General features: G+C 36.3%; 1 protein-coding gene across 6 annotated transcripts in view; it reads left to right on the top strand.

The window, feature by feature from the left end:
* The window catches only part of PRKD1 (protein kinase D1), a 366,404-nt gene extending 360,835 nt beyond the window's left edge, over positions 1 to 5,569 (top strand). For all 6 annotated transcript variants that reach the window (XM_065548683.1, XM_005561009.4, XM_005561008.4 and 3 more), the window contains 2 exons: positions 3,682 to 3,767; positions 4,593 to 5,569. In XM_065548683.1, the coding sequence (XP_065404755.1) occupies positions 3,682 to 3,767; positions 4,593 to 4,811 (305 nt within the window). In that variant the 3' untranslated portion in view covers positions 4,812 to 5,569. The remainder of the gene's footprint in view (positions 1 to 3,681; positions 3,768 to 4,592) is intronic.
* Positions 5,570 to 23,248: the final 17,679 nt, after the last annotated feature.

The raw sequence follows: 23,248 nt of genomic DNA, 5'->3' as shown, positions 1-23,248 counted from the left end.
GCATTTGGAAAAAAAAATTGCCTGAAATAGCCTTTGGAGAAGATGGTAAATATGAACTACATAGGAATACTTCTAGGAGGAAGCATTGCCTGCTTTTAAGGCTTGCTCAGAGAATAATTAATAGGCCTGGCAGTTGGTAATGCGTTTTTGTGATAGAGTCAGAAAGCCCTATGTTTAAGCCTTATCCTGAAAAAAGTTTTAATAATTATATTAATACATAGCAGATGGGCTTACTCGGTGTGGACGTGACAGAAAGCTAGGAGAATTAACGATACAAGGATGTCATCACATTCAGAGCTATGGTCTCAGAGATGCACATACACATATACACACATCCTTGCATTCAAGCACATAAAAGTATGGTGGAAACATAACTAAGAATTTATCATGACTGTAAAAACAAAAAAAAATAGTTAAGTTTTGAGATTGTTATCCACTTACAATGATGCGTTAATGGTATAATATGGCTGCAGTCTGCCGTAGTGTTTAAGAGCACAGGCTTTGAAGTCCATTCCCCCCGGGTTTCAAATTCAGCTCTATTGCCAAGGAGCTGTCTGACTTTAACCAAGTCCCATGGCCTTTTGAAGCTTCAGGTTTTCCTTTTATATAAAATGGAGATTAAAATTATAACTACTTTCAGGGGGTTGTTATAAGGACTAAATAAGAATATGAATGTAATTTTTTTAAAAGAATGAAAACCCTTGAATCCTAAGCTATATGAATAATATATTTGTGTATAAATCAAATTGGCCATTAATGAGGAAAATGTTGGTCAGTGATGATTACTGAATTTTAACAGGGACATTGAGTAAAGCTAGTGAATATTAAAATCGAGGTTACAGGAGGACTAAGGAGGCTAAAGATCTGAAGGAACTATAGAGGTGAGATGAAGGGGAATGAGTCACCATCTCCAAAGATGTAAAGAATTGTCATATAGAATAAAGTTCTCCATTGCATCTAAAACATAAATAGGACTAATGACAGTAAGTTATAAAAACACTTTTTTTTTGTTTTGCTTTGAGTAGGATATTAATTAAAGGTCAGATATTCAAAATGGTGTGTTGTGTCATGATATAATCTGTGGTCTGGGGAGGGGCATGCACGTGCCTTTGTAACTAGATTGTGAGCTTTTCAGGGCCAGGGCTTGATCATTAACTTTTTATTTCATAAATAATTGCCAACAAGAATTAAGGAAGATTTGGTGAATGAAGAGTTAAATGAATGATTTATACATACATAATGTGAGACAATTTTGTCTCACATGTGAGACAATTTTATTACATGAATATTGTAGCAATGTAGACATGGCCAGTAAAGAGAATATTGGAAGGAAAAAAAACCTCTAGACTGTGTTCAAAAATGTTTAGCAAAATGCATTTTGGATGGTATAGTTAATGCTGGATTGTATACAACTTGATTAATAAAAAGGATGTTTTAAGAGTTCCAGAAAAGTAACAAGTAGAACAGAATTCTCATCTACAAATGATGGACCTATTTTCTCACTAACACCATGGTCCCAACATTTAGCTACAGGTGCTAACATTTAATAGTTCATTATTTCTGTTGTGTGCTTCCAAAAGCCACAAAATAATGTATACACACATACACATTTATTTGTACACACACGTATCTCCTCTAATTCTCTCCTTATATCCTTAACCATTTTCTCTTGGAGGTACTTGTCATTGCCTTGTTGTGCTTATTGAGGTCACTTGGGTTGGGTACTGTGGCGTAGTCAGACTAATGATTGTATGCTTCATTCAGCAGAACAATTTTTTCATTTTCACTTATTCCATTCCCTTCAGACACTTCTCGTTTCCCCTCTGATAGTACTTCCCTCCCCATTATGCAGTGTGGTTCACTGTTGGGGCCCGTTTGGGCACAAACCAGACCTTTTGTTGAGTTACTGTACTCCTGCCTTTCTAATTATAGAATTCAGAACAGAATGAGTGAATTAACATCATGAATGTATTCCCTGCAGTGTCTGGGGCAGTGTAATGCTGCAGCATGCTTGCAATAGCACATAAGCTCTCCCTTCACTCCTTGGCCTCCATTTTTGCCGTGTGGTTTCACAGCAGCAAGAATGGAAGGTGCACTTTACTCACCAGTGAGTAAATCATGTGAATGGATATTTTAAAGCACATGCCCTATACGCAGTTCACAGAGAGAACTATGCGTTCAAAAGCTCTCTGAGAACACATGCTTGGAATATGAAAATGTACTAAGTACTGTATTTCCTCATGTATCCTAGTTGCATAGGCAACAGTTAAATGTATGTTGTTGCATTTCGTTTCTCCAAATAATTGTTTGGTATTTGACTCTACAGCCCTTCGGGGCAAGCAAATACTTGGAGTAGTAGCACCATAGAGATATGATTCTCAATTACCAAAAGACTGTAGAAGTCACTTTTCTTTTCCTGACACTGGGAAGGATTCTGATTGAAGGAAGCATTCTTTGTCCCTCTCGTCTCATGTGACAGTCTGTATCTTCAGGTCCATACAGGTTGATGCACACCGAAAAGTGGATTCAAAGCTGCCTATTCAAGACTTGGTGATTGGGGAAGATGAGGAGTTAATTTTCATTTTTGTTTATCAGCTGCCTGTTTGATTAAGATTTTTGGTAGGAAGAGCCATCTTTCAGACATAATGCCTAGGGTAGGTTAAGGGCGAAAATTAACTCTTTGAAATACAAATGCTTCCATTAGGTTGGCAGATTTCACTAAGCTCTTTTTGGGAAGAAAATACTAAAATTCAAAAAAAGAAACATGGAAGTTATTACAAGAATGAGAAGTGTAAGGGAATGACTTTAGTAAATAATGAACTATTAATGACATATACTGAAAATGTAATGTCCAGAAAAGGAGAGTGAGAACTCCATTGCGTGATACTGTGGGTAACTAGGATGATTTTCAGACTAGATAATGATGAGTATTACTTTTTCTTCGTAAATTACACTCACAGACGCCCCCAATCACAAGTAGAGTACTAGGCCGGAGGGACTGTGGTTCTAACCCCTCAGAGAACATTTCTTGTTAAATAGACTTCTTTCCTGTCTTCCTCTAGAAAGTCTATGAAGGCTGATACAGTTACAATACATTGGTTATTTTTTAAAGCAAAAGCAAAGTGAAAGCAATTAAAGTGTTTTCTTCTTGGGTTGTTGATTTTCAGGCTCCAAGTTTATCATGAGATATGATCCATATTACCCGTGTTATGATGTATTTTTTCCATACAAATATGATGTTCAGATGTCTGTCATTAATTCAATACTGTGTGAACCACTGTGTGTATTCAAACATTCAGCATGTTTTATCACAAAATTAGTAAATGCTTTATCTTGAATATTAGTTTTATCCTGCCCATATTGTAAGACGTGTTTAAATGATGTATATATAAACAAAATTTCTGAAATAAAGTGTTAGTAGACCAATTGAAATTCATAACATACTATTCCATAATTACTTCTAACTTCTTTTTTTTTTTTTTTTTTTTTTTTTAGTATCCAAAATAAATGAAGGCCAAGGCCAAGGTTTTAGTGTTCTTAAGAGGATTTTTTTTTGTTATTCTAGTGCCTTGTCACTATGCTGCATTTAACTGTGTGAAATAGCAGATGTGAAATAAACTATAAATGAATTAGGCATATGTTACAGATTTGTCATCTATTTTTACTGATAATTTTTTTCAGCCATTGATCTTATCAACAATTTGCTGCAAGTAAAAATGAGAAAGCGCTACAGTGTGGATAAGACCTTGAGCCACCCTTGGCTACAGGTAAACAACAATCATTGAGTTTTCTTAGTTGAATGAGCTTCTAAATATTTATAGGATTTTGATATTTAGAAATCTTTTGCAATAATTTTTAAGGTGTGATTATTCTAATATCAATTTATTTGCTCAAATGCATGCAACTTCATAGGATTTAATAACAGTTTAGTGTTTCTAAACATTTTTCTCTACCAGGATAATTTGATAGAGGAGATACATGCACACATACACATATACAACCCAAAACCAAAAGGCAAAACCAAATATAAATAAATAAACCAAGGATCATAACAGACCTCAGATGACCAGATTTCAAAAGCATCTGTATGTGTAATCCTGATAAATGTACACATAGATGCCCATCTGGTCATGCACTGTACTCATTTAGAAGCTATATTTTTAAATGCTAGGTTATTATGTATGGAACAAATGCATGGCAAATACGAAGTATATGCATGTGCTTCTGTTCACGTAAATATTATTTTCACATTGAATTTAAAGTTTAGAAAACTAATACTCTGAAATACTGAAGGATTATTTGTAGGCATTACATTTCAAAGGAATACCGACATTCCTGGTTGCTTGACTACAAACATTAATTGCCCACTCTTTGATCCATGGTATCCTATAAACAGTATGTATTTGCAAAGGTTAGGCAAATAGGATGGCTTTGGTGCCGACGCTGTCGCTTGAGGATGCGTGATGAAAGATTCAGCGCTGTTACAGTGGAAAGAAAAGGGTAACTCATAGATTGCAGAAACTGACATCATATGACACAGCATGTTGAGTCATAATGATCTCTATGGTAATATTTTGGAATTTCCTCTTCAGGACTATCAGACCTGGTTAGATTTGCGAGAGCTGGAATGCAAAATCGGGGAGCGCTATATCACCCATGAAAGCGATGACCTGAGGTGGGAGCAGTACGCAGGCGAGCAGGGGCTGCAGTACCCCACACACCTGATCAATCCAAGTGCTAGCCACAGTGACAGTCCTGAGACTGAAGAAACAGAAATGAAAGCCCTCGGTGAGCGTGTCAGCTTCCTCTGAGTTCCATCTTCTATAATCTGTCAAAACACTGTGGAACTAATAAATACATACGGTCAGGTTTAACATTTGCCTTGCAGAACTGCCATTATTTTCTGTCAGATGAGAACAAAGCTGTTAAACTGTTAGCACTGTTGATGTATCTGAGTTGCCAAGACAAATCAACAGAAGCATTTGTATTTTGTGTGACCAACTGTGTTGTATTAACAAAAGTTCCCTGAAACACGAAACTTGTTATTGTGAATGATTCACGTTATATTTAATGCATTAAACCTGTCTCCACTGTGCCTTTGCAAATCAGTGTTTTTCTTACTGGAGCCTCATTTTGGTAAGAGACAGAATGTATCTGTGAAGTAGTTCTGTTAGGTTTGTCCCATTGGTGTTGTCATTGTAAACAAACTCTTGAAGAGTCGATTATTTCCAGTGTTCTATGAACAACTCCAAAACTCATGTGGAAAAAAAATGAATGAGGAGGGTAGGGAATAAAATCCTAAGACACAAATGCATGAACAAGTTTTTAATGTATAGTTTTGAATTCTTTGCCTGCCTCGTATGCCTCAGTATATTTAAACTCAAGACAATGCACCTTGGTGTGCAAGACTTAGTGCTCTTAAGCCTAAATGCCTTAGAAATGTAAACTGCCATATATAACAGATACATTTCCCTCTTTCTTATAATACTCTGTTGTACTATGGAAAATCAGCTGCTCAGCAACCTTTCACCTTTGTGTATTTTTCAATAATAAAAAATATTCTTGTCAAGATATGTGTCCACCTGATTGAATTATTTTCATTCATAGTTCACACTAGGGTTTTCAGGCCAACTAGGAGCAGAAGTGTCTGCTCAAACAGCAGGAAAAAAACTCATAGTCTAGAATGTAGTTTTATGTACTCTGAAGCAGTAAACGTATGTTTCAAAGGGGAGTGAAGCTTTCCTGTCTTGCATGTGGTTTAATTTCTAATAGAAAGGAAAGCTTTCAAAGCGAAAAGTGACCAAAGCCAAACCGAGTGCTTGGAGGGATAGGTAGGATGACTCTGAGTAGTTGGAATATTGCAAATAGCATCTTAATGTAGCTTCCTGATTTAGTCAATATAAGCTAGAGATTTATTAGAATATCAGATCTGATTTCTTTTCATATTATCTAAAGATGGTTCTAAGGTGAACCAAAAAAGCATGTAAAGACTAGAAAGTAATCCCTAAACAGAAAGACATCTCAAGTGAAGTTCTATAGCCTGGAGAAGACTAATTGGACCTAACAGATTTTAGGTATATAATGTGAATAATGTGGGTTGTTTTCCTTAGTAGCAGGATGGGAATAGCATACTATGTAACAGAAAAAAAAAACTGTAATTAATGTTTGGAAGAATGTTACAAGAGTTGTGAAACACTCGAATATATTAGATAAGTATGTTAAGACTGTACTCTTTCCACTTGGAGGAATGAGGGGACAATAGATTATCTTTCCAGTGATTAGTCTCTGTTTTGTTTTTTGTTTTTTTTTTTTTTTTTTTTTTTTTTGAGACGGAGTCTCGCTCTGTCGCCCAGGCTGGAGTGCAGTGGCGCGATCTCGGCTCACTGCAAGCTCCGCCTCCCGGGTTCACGCCATTCTCCTGCCTCAGCCTCCCGAGTAGCTGGGACTACAGGCGCCCACAACCGCGCCCGGCTAATTTTTTGTATTTTTAGTAGAGACGGGGTTTCACCGTGGTCTCGATCTCCTGACCTTGTGATCCGCCCACCTCGGCCTCCCAAAGTGCTGGGATTACAGGCGTGAGCCACCGCGCCCGGCCTGTTTTGTATTTTTATTGAACTTTAATAAGTATAAAAATTTAAAAGTTCCTTTATCTGCTTTTCTCCAGGGGTAGGGTGTGTGTGTGTGCGTGTGCTCACGCATACACAAGCATACATACATGTACCATCAACTTGAAAGAATAGAATGTTAATCAGTAAGACAATAACTGTCTTGCCAACCTAGGAATATAACTGACACCTTTTCTATGACACCTTTTCTAAGCAATTTCAGGAAAATGGAAAAGGAGTGGAAGCATATAAATTTCTTCCCTCTTCAAATGGGCATAATATAAATTAGAGGCTTATTGTTTGAATTATAATTTATATAGTTTATATGCCTATGTTTCATCAGCTGCAATATAAAATGAAATCAATAACTTTTCTTGCTTGGTATGGGATTCTAAAAAGATTATAGGAAAAGAAACTATGATAATATTATCCATATAGTATAAAATATCCTAGAATCCTTGATGATTGGCAAGAGTAACAAAATATTACTGTACATTATAAAACCACACAGAAGTCAATTATCCATGCAGCAAAAAATTATTTTGCATCTGTTCTACACAACTCTTTGCTAGATTCTAAGATTTTGAAATGTGAATAAGACATGGTCCCTGCACAAAATAAATTTATTAGATAGACCTGAATAAACAAATTGTTGGTGCTTTTAGAAAATGAGATGTAAAGGTATAAGGCATCATGGAGAACAGTTAATAATGGAGGAAGAAAGCAACAGAATGATGTGTTTGAGCAGAACTAGAAAACATTATAGGAATATACCTGGCTGAAAGTAGGAGAAAACAGCATGAATGAAGAAATGAGGGTCCAAAGAGGACTGTTACAAAGACAAAACTACCTCTTTATAACAGAAGAATAAAGGTAAGGAAGAACTGAAGAAGTCCATCCAGTAGAAATGGGTGATGAGCTTGATCTGGAGGCTCTTGTGTGTTATTCTGGGTGTTTGGGATTTATTCTGTGTAAATCTCAGGAAACCAGCATTGTTTAAGCTGAAAGGAACTATTAATCAGAAGTTAGAGATTTAGAAGGAGTGAGTTCTCATTTTAACATTTGTATATGAAGTTCCTATAGGACACCCAAGTTTGAAATGTTCTAAAAGTAGTTAGATATGAGTCTGGGGTTTAAGAAATCTGGAATTGAAGATAGGGATTTGAAGGTCAACAGCCCACAACATGTTAATGGGAATGACTCATCCCTGGGGGAAAATAAATATAATGATAGGAAAGTGGTCTTAGGGCACAAACCTGAGAAGTATTGATATGGAAGGATCAGTCAGAATAAGAGAATTGAAAAGGAATTTTCAGAGGTAGAATGAAATGGAGTAATATTACAGAAACCAAGAGAAGAAATACTTTCAAGGATTAAGTTGGTAACAGTAGAACATGTTATGGCAAGACCATGGTTTTAGCCTTTTGGGGGGCACCCTTACAAACTATTTCAGCAGTTTGTAGTGAACAGGCCTTTCCTGCTGCATTCAGAGTAGCTATGTAAAAAGAATCTCTGTGTGGCAATGATGCTGACACCACCTATACTGCAGTGTCATCAAGCAAAGGAATGAGAAAAGAACTGCCAATGTCAAGGGAAAAAGTGGGCCACTAACAGTCATGCTGCTTTCCACCACCAGTAATATTAGTGAAGTTGCAAGGACTCCAATTGTAGTAAATCAGCAACCACTTTTGTACTAAATACCAGCAATAAGTTTGCCCACTTCACATCCGTGGTATGTTATAATAAATAACATGGACAGGTGAGTAGCTTATATTTAATACAAGATGCAGATTAGCATTTTTGGTGCAGAAAAGGTATCTTTTATCATTATGACAAAAGTAAAAGAAGTGACAAACTCATTTGAGGAAAGATGTGTTCTCTATTATTGTCACAGAGGTAATATTTCCTCAAACAACAGTATTGTCAGCTCACCCAAGTTGCTATGAAAATTGCTAGTCTCTATGTATCCAGAACCATTAGAGCAAACTACCACGGTTCTTGCTTTTGGCCTGAGCAAGGGGACAGCCCTGAGAGAAATGTTTTTATCAGTGATGCTTTTTATATGTCCATTATCCCTAAGGAAGAAATAATCATTGAGTTTAGTGAGTACCCACTCTGATGGAGACAATTTTGAGAAATATATGGTCAGCTGTTTCATTGAATGTATATAATAAGTACAGTGATTAAAATAAGAAAGCCATCTGTCCCCTGCTCTCTTCATTCATTATCCAATCAATATTCAGTTTGATGACCTTCATAAAGTAAGTAAATTTTGCATACCCTTTGGTTAGGCCCATCTTAAGGCACCAAATACTAGTTGATCTGAAGACACATTAAGGCCCATGGAGAAGGGTCTGCTGCCTTTAATTGCCAAAAGGTAGCACACTCTTTCATCTCTGATCTTTCCACATTGCCTGAAGCATTGTTCTCTCTGCCCCCTCCCTTAATAATTAATTAATAATTAATTATCCCTGATTATTAATAGGCATAATTAATGCCTATTAATCCTTTTGCCATTTATTTGCCTTATGTCTCCTGTCTTTTCTGTTCCCCTGCTCCTCTTTAACTGCCTCTTTTGTGCTAGATACATATTTTTAGTGTAACATTTTAATTCCTTTGTTGAATTTTTATGATTTGTTTTAGTTATTTTCTTGATGATTCCTCTAGGGATTATAATATGCATATTTACTTATCACTACTTCACATTAATGCTAACTTAATTCCAGTGACATATACAAACTTTGCTCCGGTATAGCTCCATTCCCACCACTCTTTGTGATGTTATTGTCATAGATATTACAGTTGTATGTGTTGAAACCACTTTGTAATATTGTTTTATGCAATTATTCTTTAAATCAGTTAAGAGAAGAAAGGAGAAAAATATTTTTTCCTTTACATTTACTTACCTTTTCCATTGTTCTTTATTTTTTCATGTAGATTAAAGGTATTATCTATTGAGCGTCATTTCTATTCTTCCTGAATATCTTTCTTTAGCATTTCTTTGAGGCAGGTCTGCTAACAACAAATGCCCAGTCTTTGTATAACTGGCAATGTTTTTATTTCACCTCTGTTTTTGAAGTAAAATTTTGCTGGGCATAAAATTATTCATTGACAGATGTTTTTCCCCTCGGTATTTTAAATATGTCATCCTGCCACCTTTTAACCTCTATTATCTCTCATAAAAGATCACCTTTAATCTTATTGTGGTTTCCTCACATGTGATGAATTGCTTTTCTCTCACTGCTTTCAATATTTTCTCTCTGTCTTGCAACAGTTTAACTATGATGTGTCTAGTCCAGGTGTTTTGGTTTGTTTGTTTCTTTCTTTCTTTTTTTTTTTTTTTTTTTGCAATTAGCCTACTTGGGTTTGTTGCAATTCTTGAATGTGTAGATAAATAGCTTTCCATCCAACTTGAGAAAAATTAGGCTGTTATTTCTTCAAAGACTTTTCTCTCCCTTTTTATCTTCTCTGTCTGGGACTCCCATCACATATAAATTGGAATGCTTTGGTGAGTGGCAAAGGTTTCTGAGGCTCCATTCATTTTTCTTCATTCTTTTTCCTTCTGTTCTTCAGATTGGATAATCTATATTGATGTATCTTCAGCTTCATTGATTCTTCCTTCTACCAGAACAAATCTGCTGTTAAGTACCTCTGGTAACTTTTTCTTTCTTTGGTTCTATTTTATTATGAAATACACTCATCTTTTTTTAGAAATATTTTATATTGACTGAGTCACTGTTATTATACTTTCCTTTAATTCTTTAAATGTGTTCTCCCAAGTCTTTAAAGCATATTTTTAATAGCTGCTCTGAAGTCTGTCTATTAGCTCCAACATTTGAGTCTTCTCCCTCTCTTTTCCACCTCATCGGAGACAATTTCCATTGAAATCCCCAAAGTGTGATGTATGCATTCACACGTTGCTCTTGCTTCTTCATGTCTTGTTGAAAACTGGATATTTTACATAATGTATCATAGCAACTCTGTATTGTGATCCATCCCCCCCACCCCCCGCCTCCACAGTAGCTGTTGCTGTTGCTATTTGTTTGTTTAGTAACTTTCCAAAATTAGTTCTAGAATCTATCTTCCCCATACTTGGCAGCTGCTGATGTCTCTAGTGGGTGTTTTGTTTTTTTAATTTTTTGTTGTTGTTGTTGTTTTTATTTTTAAATCTGGCTGCCTAGGAGCCATGTCTATAACAGAATAGCTTAGTGATCAAACAATAATAATTCAGACATCGTGTTTAAGTGCCTTGAACCAATAAAGTTCTGCACTTTTCTGGTGTATCTAAGTGTGGGTTAAATTCAAACAGTTAATAAGTTTCCCCCAGCTCCTTTTACTTTCTGTGTGTGCAAGGTCTTACATTCAGCCAGGGAAGAGTAGATGCCTAAGGCTTTCTTCAGTCTCTTCTGAGTGTGTATGGAGCCTTGTAAATACGTGTAGCCTTTCAGCCACCAGGGATATGTAGAAACTTTATCTGTATCTTCCTATTAAATTTCTGATTGTTCTGCTAGTATTTTCATTGCCCCAATCAGTATTCTAAACTAAGAGAGTTGCAACATTGGCCTTCCATGAATCAGTATTCCAACTTAAAGAGAGCTACAACATTGTCCTTCCACGAATCAGTATTCCAACTTACAGAGAGTTGCAACGTTGTCCTTCCATGATTGTTTGCAACCGACATTGCTATTGTCAGCCCCCTCCATTAGCAAGGTTCCTTGTTTTTCCCAGCCTGCCTCACCCTAGTAGAACTACCTTTTCAGAGTGCAGATAATAGAGGAGAATGAGAGCAAGCTAAAAGGCCGTAGATTCCCATTATTCTTGTTTAGTTTTAGTAGTTTTCTCGAATAAATGCTTAGAAATTTGGCGTCTGCTCTTGGCCAATTTCTAAAGTCCTAAAATTGTTGTTTCAACAATTTTTCCAGTTATGTCATTGCCCTTTGGGAAAGGATTTGCTGAGGGTTTCATGGTACTATTCTAGAAGTCCCCAGAGACTATAATATTAAACTAATTTAAGAGTGTTCATAAGACATTAAACAAAAATTATATAATCTATTAGAAATAAAAATACAAAATGAGTTAGAAATATTCAGAGAATTCCAAGTTTTTTCTTGTTTTCAGATTTCTCATGATGAGCTACTAAACTATCAGGTCATTAAATGTTAATTCGCTTGAAAGTAAACCATCTAATTTAAAAACTACATTTAATCCATTTCTTCCTCTTTTGGGCTCTGAGTGTCTGAACATTATGACTCCCTGTACCCGAGTGGGTAAAAGCATTCTCTATCTATGAGTGGGTGTAGATATAGCTCACATAAACCTTTAAACCCTAAGAGCTAATCTCATCTAACAGCAGCATGCCATTCGACGAGGACCTGCCGAATTGTTTTTCCATATACAAAAATGTAGCACCAGGGATAACTATTCTGCATAATTTCCTCAGCATTGTGAGCTCCTTTTTTCTTTTTTTTTTTTTTTTTTTTTGTCTTCCTGTTTTGAGTTGTTTCTATTTCAACTCACTCTAAACTTTTCTTGCACATTCAGTGAAAAAACTGTTTTTGGTTTTGTTTGTTTGTTTAATTTGAGTAACCCTTCTAACTGACTCTTCTCCTTATGCTTTCTTACCTCCATTGAAACAGACTCCACCACCACAGTCACCAATTGTTCTTGGTGTGTTTGGTTTCTAACAACAAATTATTGTTTGATTTTCTATAAGCTCAGTCAAACACACTCCCCCACACACAGACACACATGCACATATATACATATGTCAGCATGGATCTTCTTTATCCTTCTAGCAAACATTTTCTATATTGTCTTTCTCTTCCAAATTTGTCCCATTTTTTTCTCTTTGTTTTCTGTGTGTATAGCCTATAAAATAAAATCCTATTTTTGTTTAACTTTTACTTTAGATTTGGGGATACATGTGACGGTTTGTTCCATAGATAAATTTGTGTCACACTCCTGTCATAAATTTGTTCTACAGACTTAAAATTCTAATTTTTGTCACCAATAATCTCTTCTCATAAGAATGATCAGTGGCCTTTAACTTAATATTGATCAATTTTCTCAATATAGTGTAGAGGTTAAAAACCCAAATATGTAGACAGATAAAACTTGGCTTGAATTCTGGGTGATAATGAGAACACTGTACTGTCATGTCTTGTTCAGGGTGTTTAAGAGATTAAATGGAATAATGAATCTAAAACAGTGAATATTTGTCCCATGGCATTGATAACAGCTTCAGTAAGTGATAGTTTATTATTATTTAGCCATTCAACAAATATTTTCAACCACTTTTTATGTGCTGGCAATGTAGTAGATGAAAATACTGATGTGGTTACTTCCCGTATTCCCTATGGGCTTCCTTCTCTGATGTCCTGCCTCCATCTGTTTTGATGAGGTAATGAAAAGGGCATGAACTTTGAAGTTTGACAGGTATGGATCCAAATCCTAACTCCAAGACTTGTGTGAACTTAGGCAAAGTACTGTAAAGTCTCTGAGCATTATTCTTCTCAGGAGTAGGACTATGATGATACATAATTTACAGTGCAATTGGGATAGCAAGTAGACACATATTTAAATTTCTTAGCCAAAATGCTGGCATATATTGCAGTTCAGCAAACACTAATCTACTCCTCACACCTACCTCTGTATGTGGTTCCTAATGTTTTCTTATTTTGTCTTTCAATATTTTTTCCTCTGAAATGATTTATTTCCATGAACTCAGCTATTACCTCACTCCCAAAAGTACAATCCAATTTCATCTCTACAAATTGATAGAACTTTTTTTTATCTGAAGATCCCACCCTGATTTTAAATTCAACAGATCTGAAATCACATTTGTTATTTTAGCCTCAAATCAATTGTACTACAGACTTCTAAGTGTAACCTTTCAGGCTCTTCTTCCTCTAATGCACTCTACACTCCACTGCCAGATTTATTTTCCTCCAAATTGCTTTCATCATTGTACTCACATATTTTGAAATTTTCAAAGACTTTGCTCACAGTTATCTACAAGATAAATGAAAATGTCTTCGTGTTACAAAAACCGTGAGGTCCAAAAACTAATAAAGTACTGATATGGCTTCGCTGTGACCCCAACCAAATCTCATCTTGAATTTTAGCTCCCATAATTCCCATGGGTTGTGGAAGGGACCTAGTAGGAGGTAAATGAATCATGGCAGCAGGTCTTTCCTGTACTGTTCCCTGATACTGAATAAGTTTCACGAGATCTGATGGTTTTATAAGGGGAGATCCCCTGCACATGCTCTCTTGCCTGCTGCCATGTAAGATGTAAATTTGCTCCTCCTTTACCTTCTGCCATAATTGTGAGGACTCCCCAGCCATATGGAACTGTGAGCCAATTAAACCTCTTTTCTTTATGAATTACCTAGCCTCAGCTATGTCTTTATTCCCAGCATGAGAACAGACTAATACAATAAATTGGTACTTGGAGTGGAGTGCTGCTGTAAAGATGCCCAAAAATGTGGAAGCAAGTTTGGAACTGGGCAGCAGGCAGAGATTTAAACAGTTTTGAGGGCTCAGAAGACAGAAAAATGGGGAAAAGTTTGAAACTTCCTAGAGACTTGTTGAATGGCTTAGACCAAATGCTGACCATCTCAGATTGAGATGAGAAACTTGTTGGGAACTGGAATAAACATGACTCTTGCTGCATTTTAGCAAAGAGACTGGTAGCATTTTGCTCCTATCCTAGAGATCTGCAGAAATTTTACCTCAGAGCAATGATTTAGGGTATCTGGCAGAATAAATTTCTAAGCAGCAAAGCATTCAAGAGGTGACTTTGGTGCTGTTAAAAGCATTCCGTTTTGCGTATTCACAAAGATATGGTTTGAGATTGGAACTTATGTTTAAAAGGGAAACAGAGCATAAAAGTTCAAAAAATTTGCAGCCTGACAATGTGATAGAAAAGACAAAGGTATTTTTGTGAGGAGAAATTCAAGCTGGCTGTAGAAATTTGCATAAGTAGTGAGGAGCCAAATATTAATCACCAAGACAAGGGAGAAAATGTCTCCAGGCCATGTCAGAGACCTTGTTGGCAGTTCTAGGATCGCAGGCTTAGAGACCTAGAAGGAAAAAATGGTTTTGTCGCCCAGGGCCAGGGCCCCCTGCTCTGTGCAGCCTGAGGACTTGGTGCCCTGCATCCCAGCTGCTCCAGCTATGACTAAAAGGAACCAAGGTACAGTTTGAGCTGTGGCTTCAGAGGGTACAAGCTCCAAGTCCTGGCAGCATCCATATGGTGTTGAGCCTGTGGGTGCACAGAAGTCAAGAACTGAGGTTTGGGAACCTCTGCCTAGATTTCACAGGATGTATGGAAATGCCTGTATGTCCAGGCAGAAGTTTGCTACAGGGGTGGAGGCTTCATGGAGAACCTCTGCTAGGGCAGTGCAGAAGAGAAATGTGGGTTCAGAGCCTCCACACAGACCCCACTAGGGTATTGCCTAGTGGAGCTGTGAGAGGAAGGCCACTGTCCTCCAGACCCCGTAATGGTAGATTCACTGACAGTTTGCACTGTGTGCCAGAAAAACTGCAGACAGCACCAGCCCATGAAAGCAGCCAAAAGAGGGGGGTCAGGGCAGGGGGCACTGTACCATGCAAAGCACAGAGGCAGAGATGTCCAAGACCATGGGAACCCAGCTTTTGCATCAGTGTGACCTGGACATAAGACATGGAATCAAAAGAGATCATTTCGGAGCTTTAAGGTTTGTCTGCTCCACTGGATATTGGACTTGCATGGGTCCTATAGTCCCTTCATTTTGGCCAATTTCTCTCATTTGGAATGGTTGTATTTACCCAACGCCTATAACCCCATTGTATATAGGACATAACTAACTTGCTTTTGATTTTACAGGATCAGAGATGCAAAGAACTTACCTTGTTTTAGATGAGATTTCAGACTGTGGGCTTTTGAGTTAATGTTGAAATGAGTTAAGACTTTGGGAGGCTGTTGGGAAGGCATGATTGGTTTTGAAATCTAAGAACATGAGATTTCGGAGGGGTCAGGGTGAAATGATATGGTTTGGCTATATCCCCACCCAAAACTTATCTTGAATCTCCATCTGCAAATTTTCTGAACTTTTATGCTCTGCTTCCCTTTAAAACATAAGTTGTAGTTCCTGTAATTCCCACATGTCATGGGAGGGACCCAGTGGGAGGTAATCAAATTATGGGGGTAGGTCTTTCCCGTGCTGTATTCGTGATAGTGAATAAGTCTTATGAGATCTAATGGTTTTGTAAAGGGGAGTTCCCCTCTGCACATGCTTTCTTGCCTACCACCATGTAAAACATGACTTTGATCCTCCTTCACCTTCTGCCATAATTGTGAGGCCTCCCCAACCATGTGCAACTGTGAATCAATTAAACCTCTTTACTTAATAAATTACCCAGTCTTGGGTAAGTCTTTATTAGCAGTATGATAACAGACTAATACAGTAAATTGGTACCAGGAGTGGGGTGCTACTGTAAAGATACCTGAAAATGTGGAACTATGTCCATAAAATCTCCAGGGATCCCATGGATTTCTGGACCATAGAAATGAATGTCAGGGCTTTGATATAATTTTCACCTCATTGAGTTCATTTCTCATTTTGATATCAAGACAAGAATCTAAACAAGATATCTTCTAACATATGTTTTAATTTATAAATTTTTATGAAAGCCATGATTTAATTTGGATGGGTCCAAGTCTTAACTTCGAGACTTGTATGAAATTAGACAAACTACTTTAAACTCACTGAGCCTTATTCTACTCAGGAGTAGAACTGCAATGACAATAACTGCAATTCAATAACAGTATATCAATAATGCATACATTTTATCAACTCTTTTAATATAAATTTATCTATTTTTAACTGACAATAATTATGTATACTTATGGAAAACAATGTGATGTTTTTATCTATGTGTACATGGTAGAAAGATTAAATCAGGCTAATTAACACACTCATCAACTCACCAACTTATCTTTCTTTATGGTGGTAAGAATTTTAAAAATGTATTCTTTTAGCAATTTTGAAATATACGACAAATTATAATTAACTGTGGTCACCATGCAATGCAACAGATCACTAACACATATTCCTCTAGTCTGACTGAAACTTTGTAAACTTTCATCAACATCTCCACTTTCCCCATCCCTCTACTTGCTACCTCAGCCTCTGGTAACCACCTTTCTACTCAGTTTCTACGACATTGAGTTTTTTAGATTTCACATATAAGTGAGATCATACAATATTTGCCTTCCTGTGTCTGACTCATTTCACTTTTATAATGTCCTCCAGGTCTATCCATTTTGTCATAAATGACAGAATTTTCTTTTCTCGGGGTGTGTAGTGTCTCATCATGTATATATACTGCATTTTATTTGTCCATTAACCTGTTGATGAATACTAATGTTACTCTCATATCTTGGCTTTTGTGAATAATGCTGAAATGAACATGGGAGTGCAGATATCTTTTCAACACCTTTCTCAATTCCTCTGGATATATACCCAGAAGTGGGATTGCTGAATAATATTTTCAATTTTCTTTATGTTTTCTAATTCTCTAAGACAAATGCTGTTTTGAAAAAGGAAATTCATATCCTTATGTAGACCTCTTTTGTATCATAGAACGTGTTTAGGAACTTCTGAGAATAGAGTTTCTTTTAGTGAATATGGACTACGAGCTACTCCCTGATGTAAAGTGTGAACATTTTTTGTAAATTTATTTCTGTACCTTAAGTGAAATAGTAAGATATTGAATTAAGATTTTTTTTCTGAGAATGGAAGAATCTTCATGTCTTATGTGGTTTTAAAGAATGTATTGGGTGGGGATGGTGGCTTACATCTGTAATTCCAGCCCTTTGAGAAGCTGAAGCAGAAATCACTTTGAGCCCAGGAGTTTGAGACAAGCCTGGACAACAAAGCAAAACCCTGTCTCTACAAAAAATAGTAAAAAATAAAAGTTGCCAAGTGCAGGGGTGTGTACCTGTAGACTCCAGCCATTCAGGAATCTGACAGGGAGGATCCCTCAGTCAGGAGTTTGAGGTTGCAGTGGGCTATTATCACACCACTAACTCCAGGCCTGTGCAACAGGGTAAGACTCTGTCCCCACCCCCAATATTTTTTTTCCCACCTCAGCCCCCGAGTAGCTGGGACCACCAGGGCACACCACCTCACCTAGCTAATTTTTGTATTTTTTGTAGATACAGGTTTTGCTGTACTGCCCAGGCTGATCTCAAACTCCTGAGCTCAAGTCGTCCACCCACCTTGGCCTCCCAAAGTGCTGGGATTACAGGCGTGAGCCACCATGCTTGGCCTGAGTCTTTTCTTTTAGAGATACTGAGCTTAGCTTGATCAGAGAACTGAGGTTGAGCTTTATTTCAATTTCAAATACTGAGTGATCTCAATTATGAAGGAACTTCGAATGGATTATTTTTATTTTCTCCTCATAATTTTGTCTCCACACCTGAAGGTAGATAATATCTAGTATTAGTTGACTACTGGATTCCACTAGCTTCCCAGAGACAGGGATTGCTAGAGACAAATACCTGAGTGTGACCCATATATGTAGGTCTCATATAAAATCTCTAACAAACTAGATTTTTTGCAGGAGTTTTTGCTCCTCTGGATGGAGGCAAAGAAGCAGGAGCATCACTTGAACTAAAATACAGAAGGAACAATGAACCTAACATGCGTGGGGGAAAGGTCCTAATGAAATGTTGCATTCCTATAAAGGTAGACTCAGGAAATAACATTGTCCAGGTTAAGCAGAGATAGATATCAAATAGATAGCCTCAAATATCAGAAAGAACCATTCATACTTAGTCCAGAATAAGTACCGGAGATCTTTGACAAGAGGAATTGTGGATTTTTTTAAATTTTGTAATTAACAAAAAGGTTATACAATTTTGGTTTGGAGTCCATGAATTTAAATAATATCTTTAAGTTGTGCTTATGTTCATAAATAGATTAAATGATTTAAAAATAGTAATAGAAGTAGAGTCCAAATTAAACTGACTGCATTTTTATTACTTTATTTTGAAGGCAGTGTACTCTTTTATTATCAGACTTTCATTTCTTTTTACTTGATTCCCTCATTCAGAAACCCAGATAAGCTAAGGACATCTCAGAGGAGATACCAGCTTGAAGCATGCTCTGTAGGCAAAACTGTGAAGAATAAGCCACATTTGGGCTTCAAAAAATTGTAGCTTGTGTACATAGAGAAATAATCATTAGAGCCAATTATCTTTGGACAGACTGATATTTCAAATTCTAATTACAAAGTTTTAGCCTCATTAACACATGAGTTTCATTGTATATCTTGGCTACCACATTTTATTGTTACAATTCATTAAAAATAACTTGAAAAATGAAGATGATCATAGGCTTCAGCATACAAGCAAAATAAAAAACTAGTGCCTGAGTAATGAATACAACACTTTATATTTGTATGGCAACTTCCTTTTAAGGAGCTCAAAACATTTCACGAACGTTATCTCATTAATCTTATGAGTACCGCAATAAAACATAATTTCTTATATCTCTGAACAAGAGAAATTGATAAATGAAATTGCCACAGTTTGCTTTCATTGTTGAACATTAAATTATGAACATATACAATATTCATATTTATTTATCATTATTTTAAAATTTTCAGTAAATTGACCCCTTTTGGTATACATTTCTATGAATTTTAACACATTTAGATTAGAATAATTGCCACCATATTCAGGATACAGAACAGTCCTATCACTCCAAAGATCTTTGTACTACTTCTTAATTATCAAATATATTCCCACATTTACTTCTGAAAAACACTGAACTGCGCTACATCCCTTTATGTTGTTTTTTTCAGAATCCCATATAAATGGATTCACAGAGTATGTAACCTTTGGAGGTTTGCTTCTTTCTCTCAGCATAATGCCGTTCAGATCTACCTGTGTTGTTTGTTAATCAATAGTATATTTATTTTATTGCCGAGAAGTATTCCCTTGTATGGATGTATCCAGTTTGTTTATCCATTAATCTGTTCGAAGACATTGAGGTTATTTCCAGTTTGGATTGATCATTAATACAGCTGCTATATATATTTGTATACAAATTTTTGTGTGGCAATAAGTATAATTTCTCTAGGTTAAATACTCATGAGTAGGATTGCTGGGTTATTGTATGGTAAGTTGCATGTGAACTTTAAGAGAAACTAATAAGCTGTTTTTCAGAATGTCGACATCATTTGGAGTTCCCCTCAGCAATTTATGAAAGTCCCAGTTTTTCTGCATTCTCACTAGCATTTGGTATTGCCACTTAAAAATTATTAACTCTTCTAATCAGTATGTAGTGGTATGTCACAGTGACTTTCACTTGCATTTCCATGATGGCTAATAACACTCAATATCTTTCATGTGTTTATTTTTCATCAGTATGCTTCATTTTGTGAGGTGCCTGTTCAACTATTTTGCACTTATAAGTTCTTGGAGCTTTTTGTATATTCCTTAGAATATGCTACACAGACAGTCATGTGCATGTATAGTCGACTTTCTTTCTTTTCATTTTTATTTATTTCTTGACCAATTTCATCTGTTATTAAATTCACGCACGCAAATTTATCTGTATTTTTTCCTTGTTATGCTTTTAATATGAGGAGTCTGCAATGATTTTCTGTTTTTCACTCCTGTTTTTGCCAACCTGTCTTCTCTTTGTTTTTTTTGTTATTCTAGAGGTTTATCAATTTCATAATTTCATTGATCTTTTCAAAAAACCAAAGTTTACATTTAATTTAATTGATTTTTGATTTTTTTTTCTTTTTTATGAGATGGAGTCTGACTCTGTCACCAGTCTGGAGTGCAGTGGCCTATCTCGGCTTGCTGTAACCTCTGCCTCCAGCTTCAAGTGATTCTCCTGCCTCAGCCTACTGAATATCTGGGATTACACATGCGTGCCACCATGCCTGGCTCATTTTTGTGTTTTTAGTAGAGACGGGGTTTCACTGTGTTAGCTAGACTGGTCTCCAACTTCTGACCTCAGGTGATCCGCACACCTCAGTTTCCCAAAGTGCTGGGATTACAGGTGTGAATCACCTGGCCCAGCTTGTTTTAAATTTTCTTGGTCAAGCTTTATTATTTCCTTTATTTTTCTTGTTTCAAGATTATCTGATATTCTTTTTCTAAGTTCTTATGCCACAACTTACACTTTTGGTTTGAGACTTTTACTTTTAATATAGCATTTTAATGCTATAAATTTCCCTCTAAGCACTGCTTTAGCTGTATGTCTCAAATTTTGGTATGTTGTATTTTAATTTTTTTATGTTCAAAACATTTTCTACTGTTCTTTAGTCTTTCTTTTTGACCCATGAATTTTTTAGAAGTGTATTCCTTTTTTTTTTTTTTTTTTTTTTTTTTTGAGACGGAGTCTCGCTCTGTCGCCCAGGCTGGAGTGCAGTGGCGCGATCTCGGCTCACTGCAAGCTCCGCCTCCCGGGTTCACGCCATTCTCCTGCCTCAGCCTCCCGAGTAGCTGGGACTACAGGCGCCCACAACCGCGCCTGGCTAATTTTTTGTATTTTTAGTAGAGACGGGGTTTCACCGTGGTCTCGATCTCCTGACCTTGTGATCCGCCCGCCTCGGCCTCCCAAAGTGCTGGGATTACAGGCGTGAGCCACCGCGCCCGGCCTAGAAGTGTATTCTTTACTTTCCAAGTATTTGAAGACTTTTCTGTATCTTTCTGTTATTGATTTCTATTGTAATTCCATTATGATTAGGCAATATACTTTGTATGATTTTAATTCTCTTGAATTTGTTAGTATTTATTTATGACCAAGAATATGACTGACCTTGAGAATGTTTCATGTGTACTTGAAAAGTATCTTTATTTTTGTTGGGTGGATCACTCCACAAATGTCAACTAAATCTACTTGATTGATGTTGTTGTTCAGTTTTTCTAAATTCTTGTGGTTAGTGTTTGCATAGTATATTTTTTCCATTCTTTTATTTTAAACCCACATAAATAATTATATAAAATGAATTTCTTGTAAATAGGTAGGTCTTGCGTTTTTTCTTCTATCTGCTATATATATTTTTAGTTCTTATATTCAGATTATTTAAATTTAATATAATTATTAATACTTTTAGATGTTGGTTTACCATGGTGTCATTTTTAAAATTTTATTTCTCTCAGTTTTTTATTCCCTTATTTCCCTTTTCTGCCTTCTATTGAATTATTAGAATATTTTTTAGTATTCTATTTTAGTTTGTCTATTGAGTATTTTACTTTTATAATTGTATTGTTTGGTTAGTGGTTGATCTAAGGATTATCAAATACATACTTAACTTTTCATGGTCCATGTAAAACTTGAATATCTTACCATTCAGGTGGAATATAGAAACTCTACTACCTATTAGTTCCCTTTACTCTTCTTTCTTTATGTGGTGGTGGTTTTAATAGGCATTATATGTACATATATTGAAAACCACATTATATTATTATAATAATTGCTTTCAATCATCATACACATTTTAAGAGTTTAAGGGAGGGATTTGTCTACTATAATTACCATGTTTCTCTGAAACATAGTCCTTCTATTATCTTTCTGGGATACTAATAACACAAACTTCAGCCTTTGCTATTGTCCCACATATTCCTCAGTCTTTGTTGTTGTTGTTGTTATTTTTAATCTTTTTTTTTCTATTGACCTATATTCAAGTTTCCTGACTAATTCCTCTGTCCTATTCTGTTTTTTGTTTTTTCGCTTTGTGTGTGTGTGTGTGTGTGTGTGTGTGTGTTTGAGATGGAGTCTCACTCTGTTGCCCAGGCTAGAGTCCAATGGTGTGATTTCGGCTCACTGCAACCTCTGCCTCCCGGGTTCAAGTGATTCTCCTGCCTCAGCCTCCCCAGTAGCTGAAACTACAGGTACGTGCCACCATGCCTAGCTAATTTTTATATTTTTAGTAGAGATGGGGTTTCACTATGTTGGCCAGGATGGTCTCAATCCCCTGACCTCATGATTCGCCCACCTCGGCCTCCCAAAGTGCTGGGATTATAGGTGTGAGCCGTTTCACCTGGCAACCCCCATTCTGTTCTTGAATCCATCAGGTGAGTTTTTATTTATTGTCATTTTTCAGTTCTCACGTTTACTTTTGATTCCATTTTTATGTTTTCTATCATTCTGCTGAAATTCTATGTTTCCATTTTGTTTCAAGAGTATTTGGCATTATCTCAGAGTGCAGTTAAAATAGCTGCTTTAAAGTCATTATCCATTAATTCCCATATCTGTGCCACTCAGGATTGACATCTGTTCTTTGTCATTTTTCTTGTGTGATGTTATTATTTCCTTATTTCTCTGTATGTTGAGTAACTTTTGGATTTTTATCCTGAATATTTCAAATATTATATTTCTTGTCTTATTTAAATGTTATGGAGAATATTGATTGTTTTATTTGTTTCTTAACTTTAGTGGTCTTTAATTGATCCTGTTAAATTCAGGCTGCAAATTTCTAGTTGCCTTCTGTGGGCTATAATTCTGAAATCGGTTCAGTTTTTAAAATCTTTGCAGTGCTATTTGGATCTGTCTTTTGTGTGCATCACCCAGTGTCAGTTTAGGACCCAGGTAGTTTACCCCATAATCTAGTTCTCAAAGGCTTTAATAAGC

Source organism: Macaca fascicularis, chromosome 7, assembly GCF_037993035.2.
Source record: "Macaca fascicularis isolate 582-1 chromosome 7, T2T-MFA8v1.1".
NCBI lineage: Eukaryota > Metazoa > Chordata > Mammalia > Primates > Cercopithecidae > Macaca > Macaca fascicularis.
This window is presented reverse-complemented; position numbering and strand designations above follow the sequence as displayed.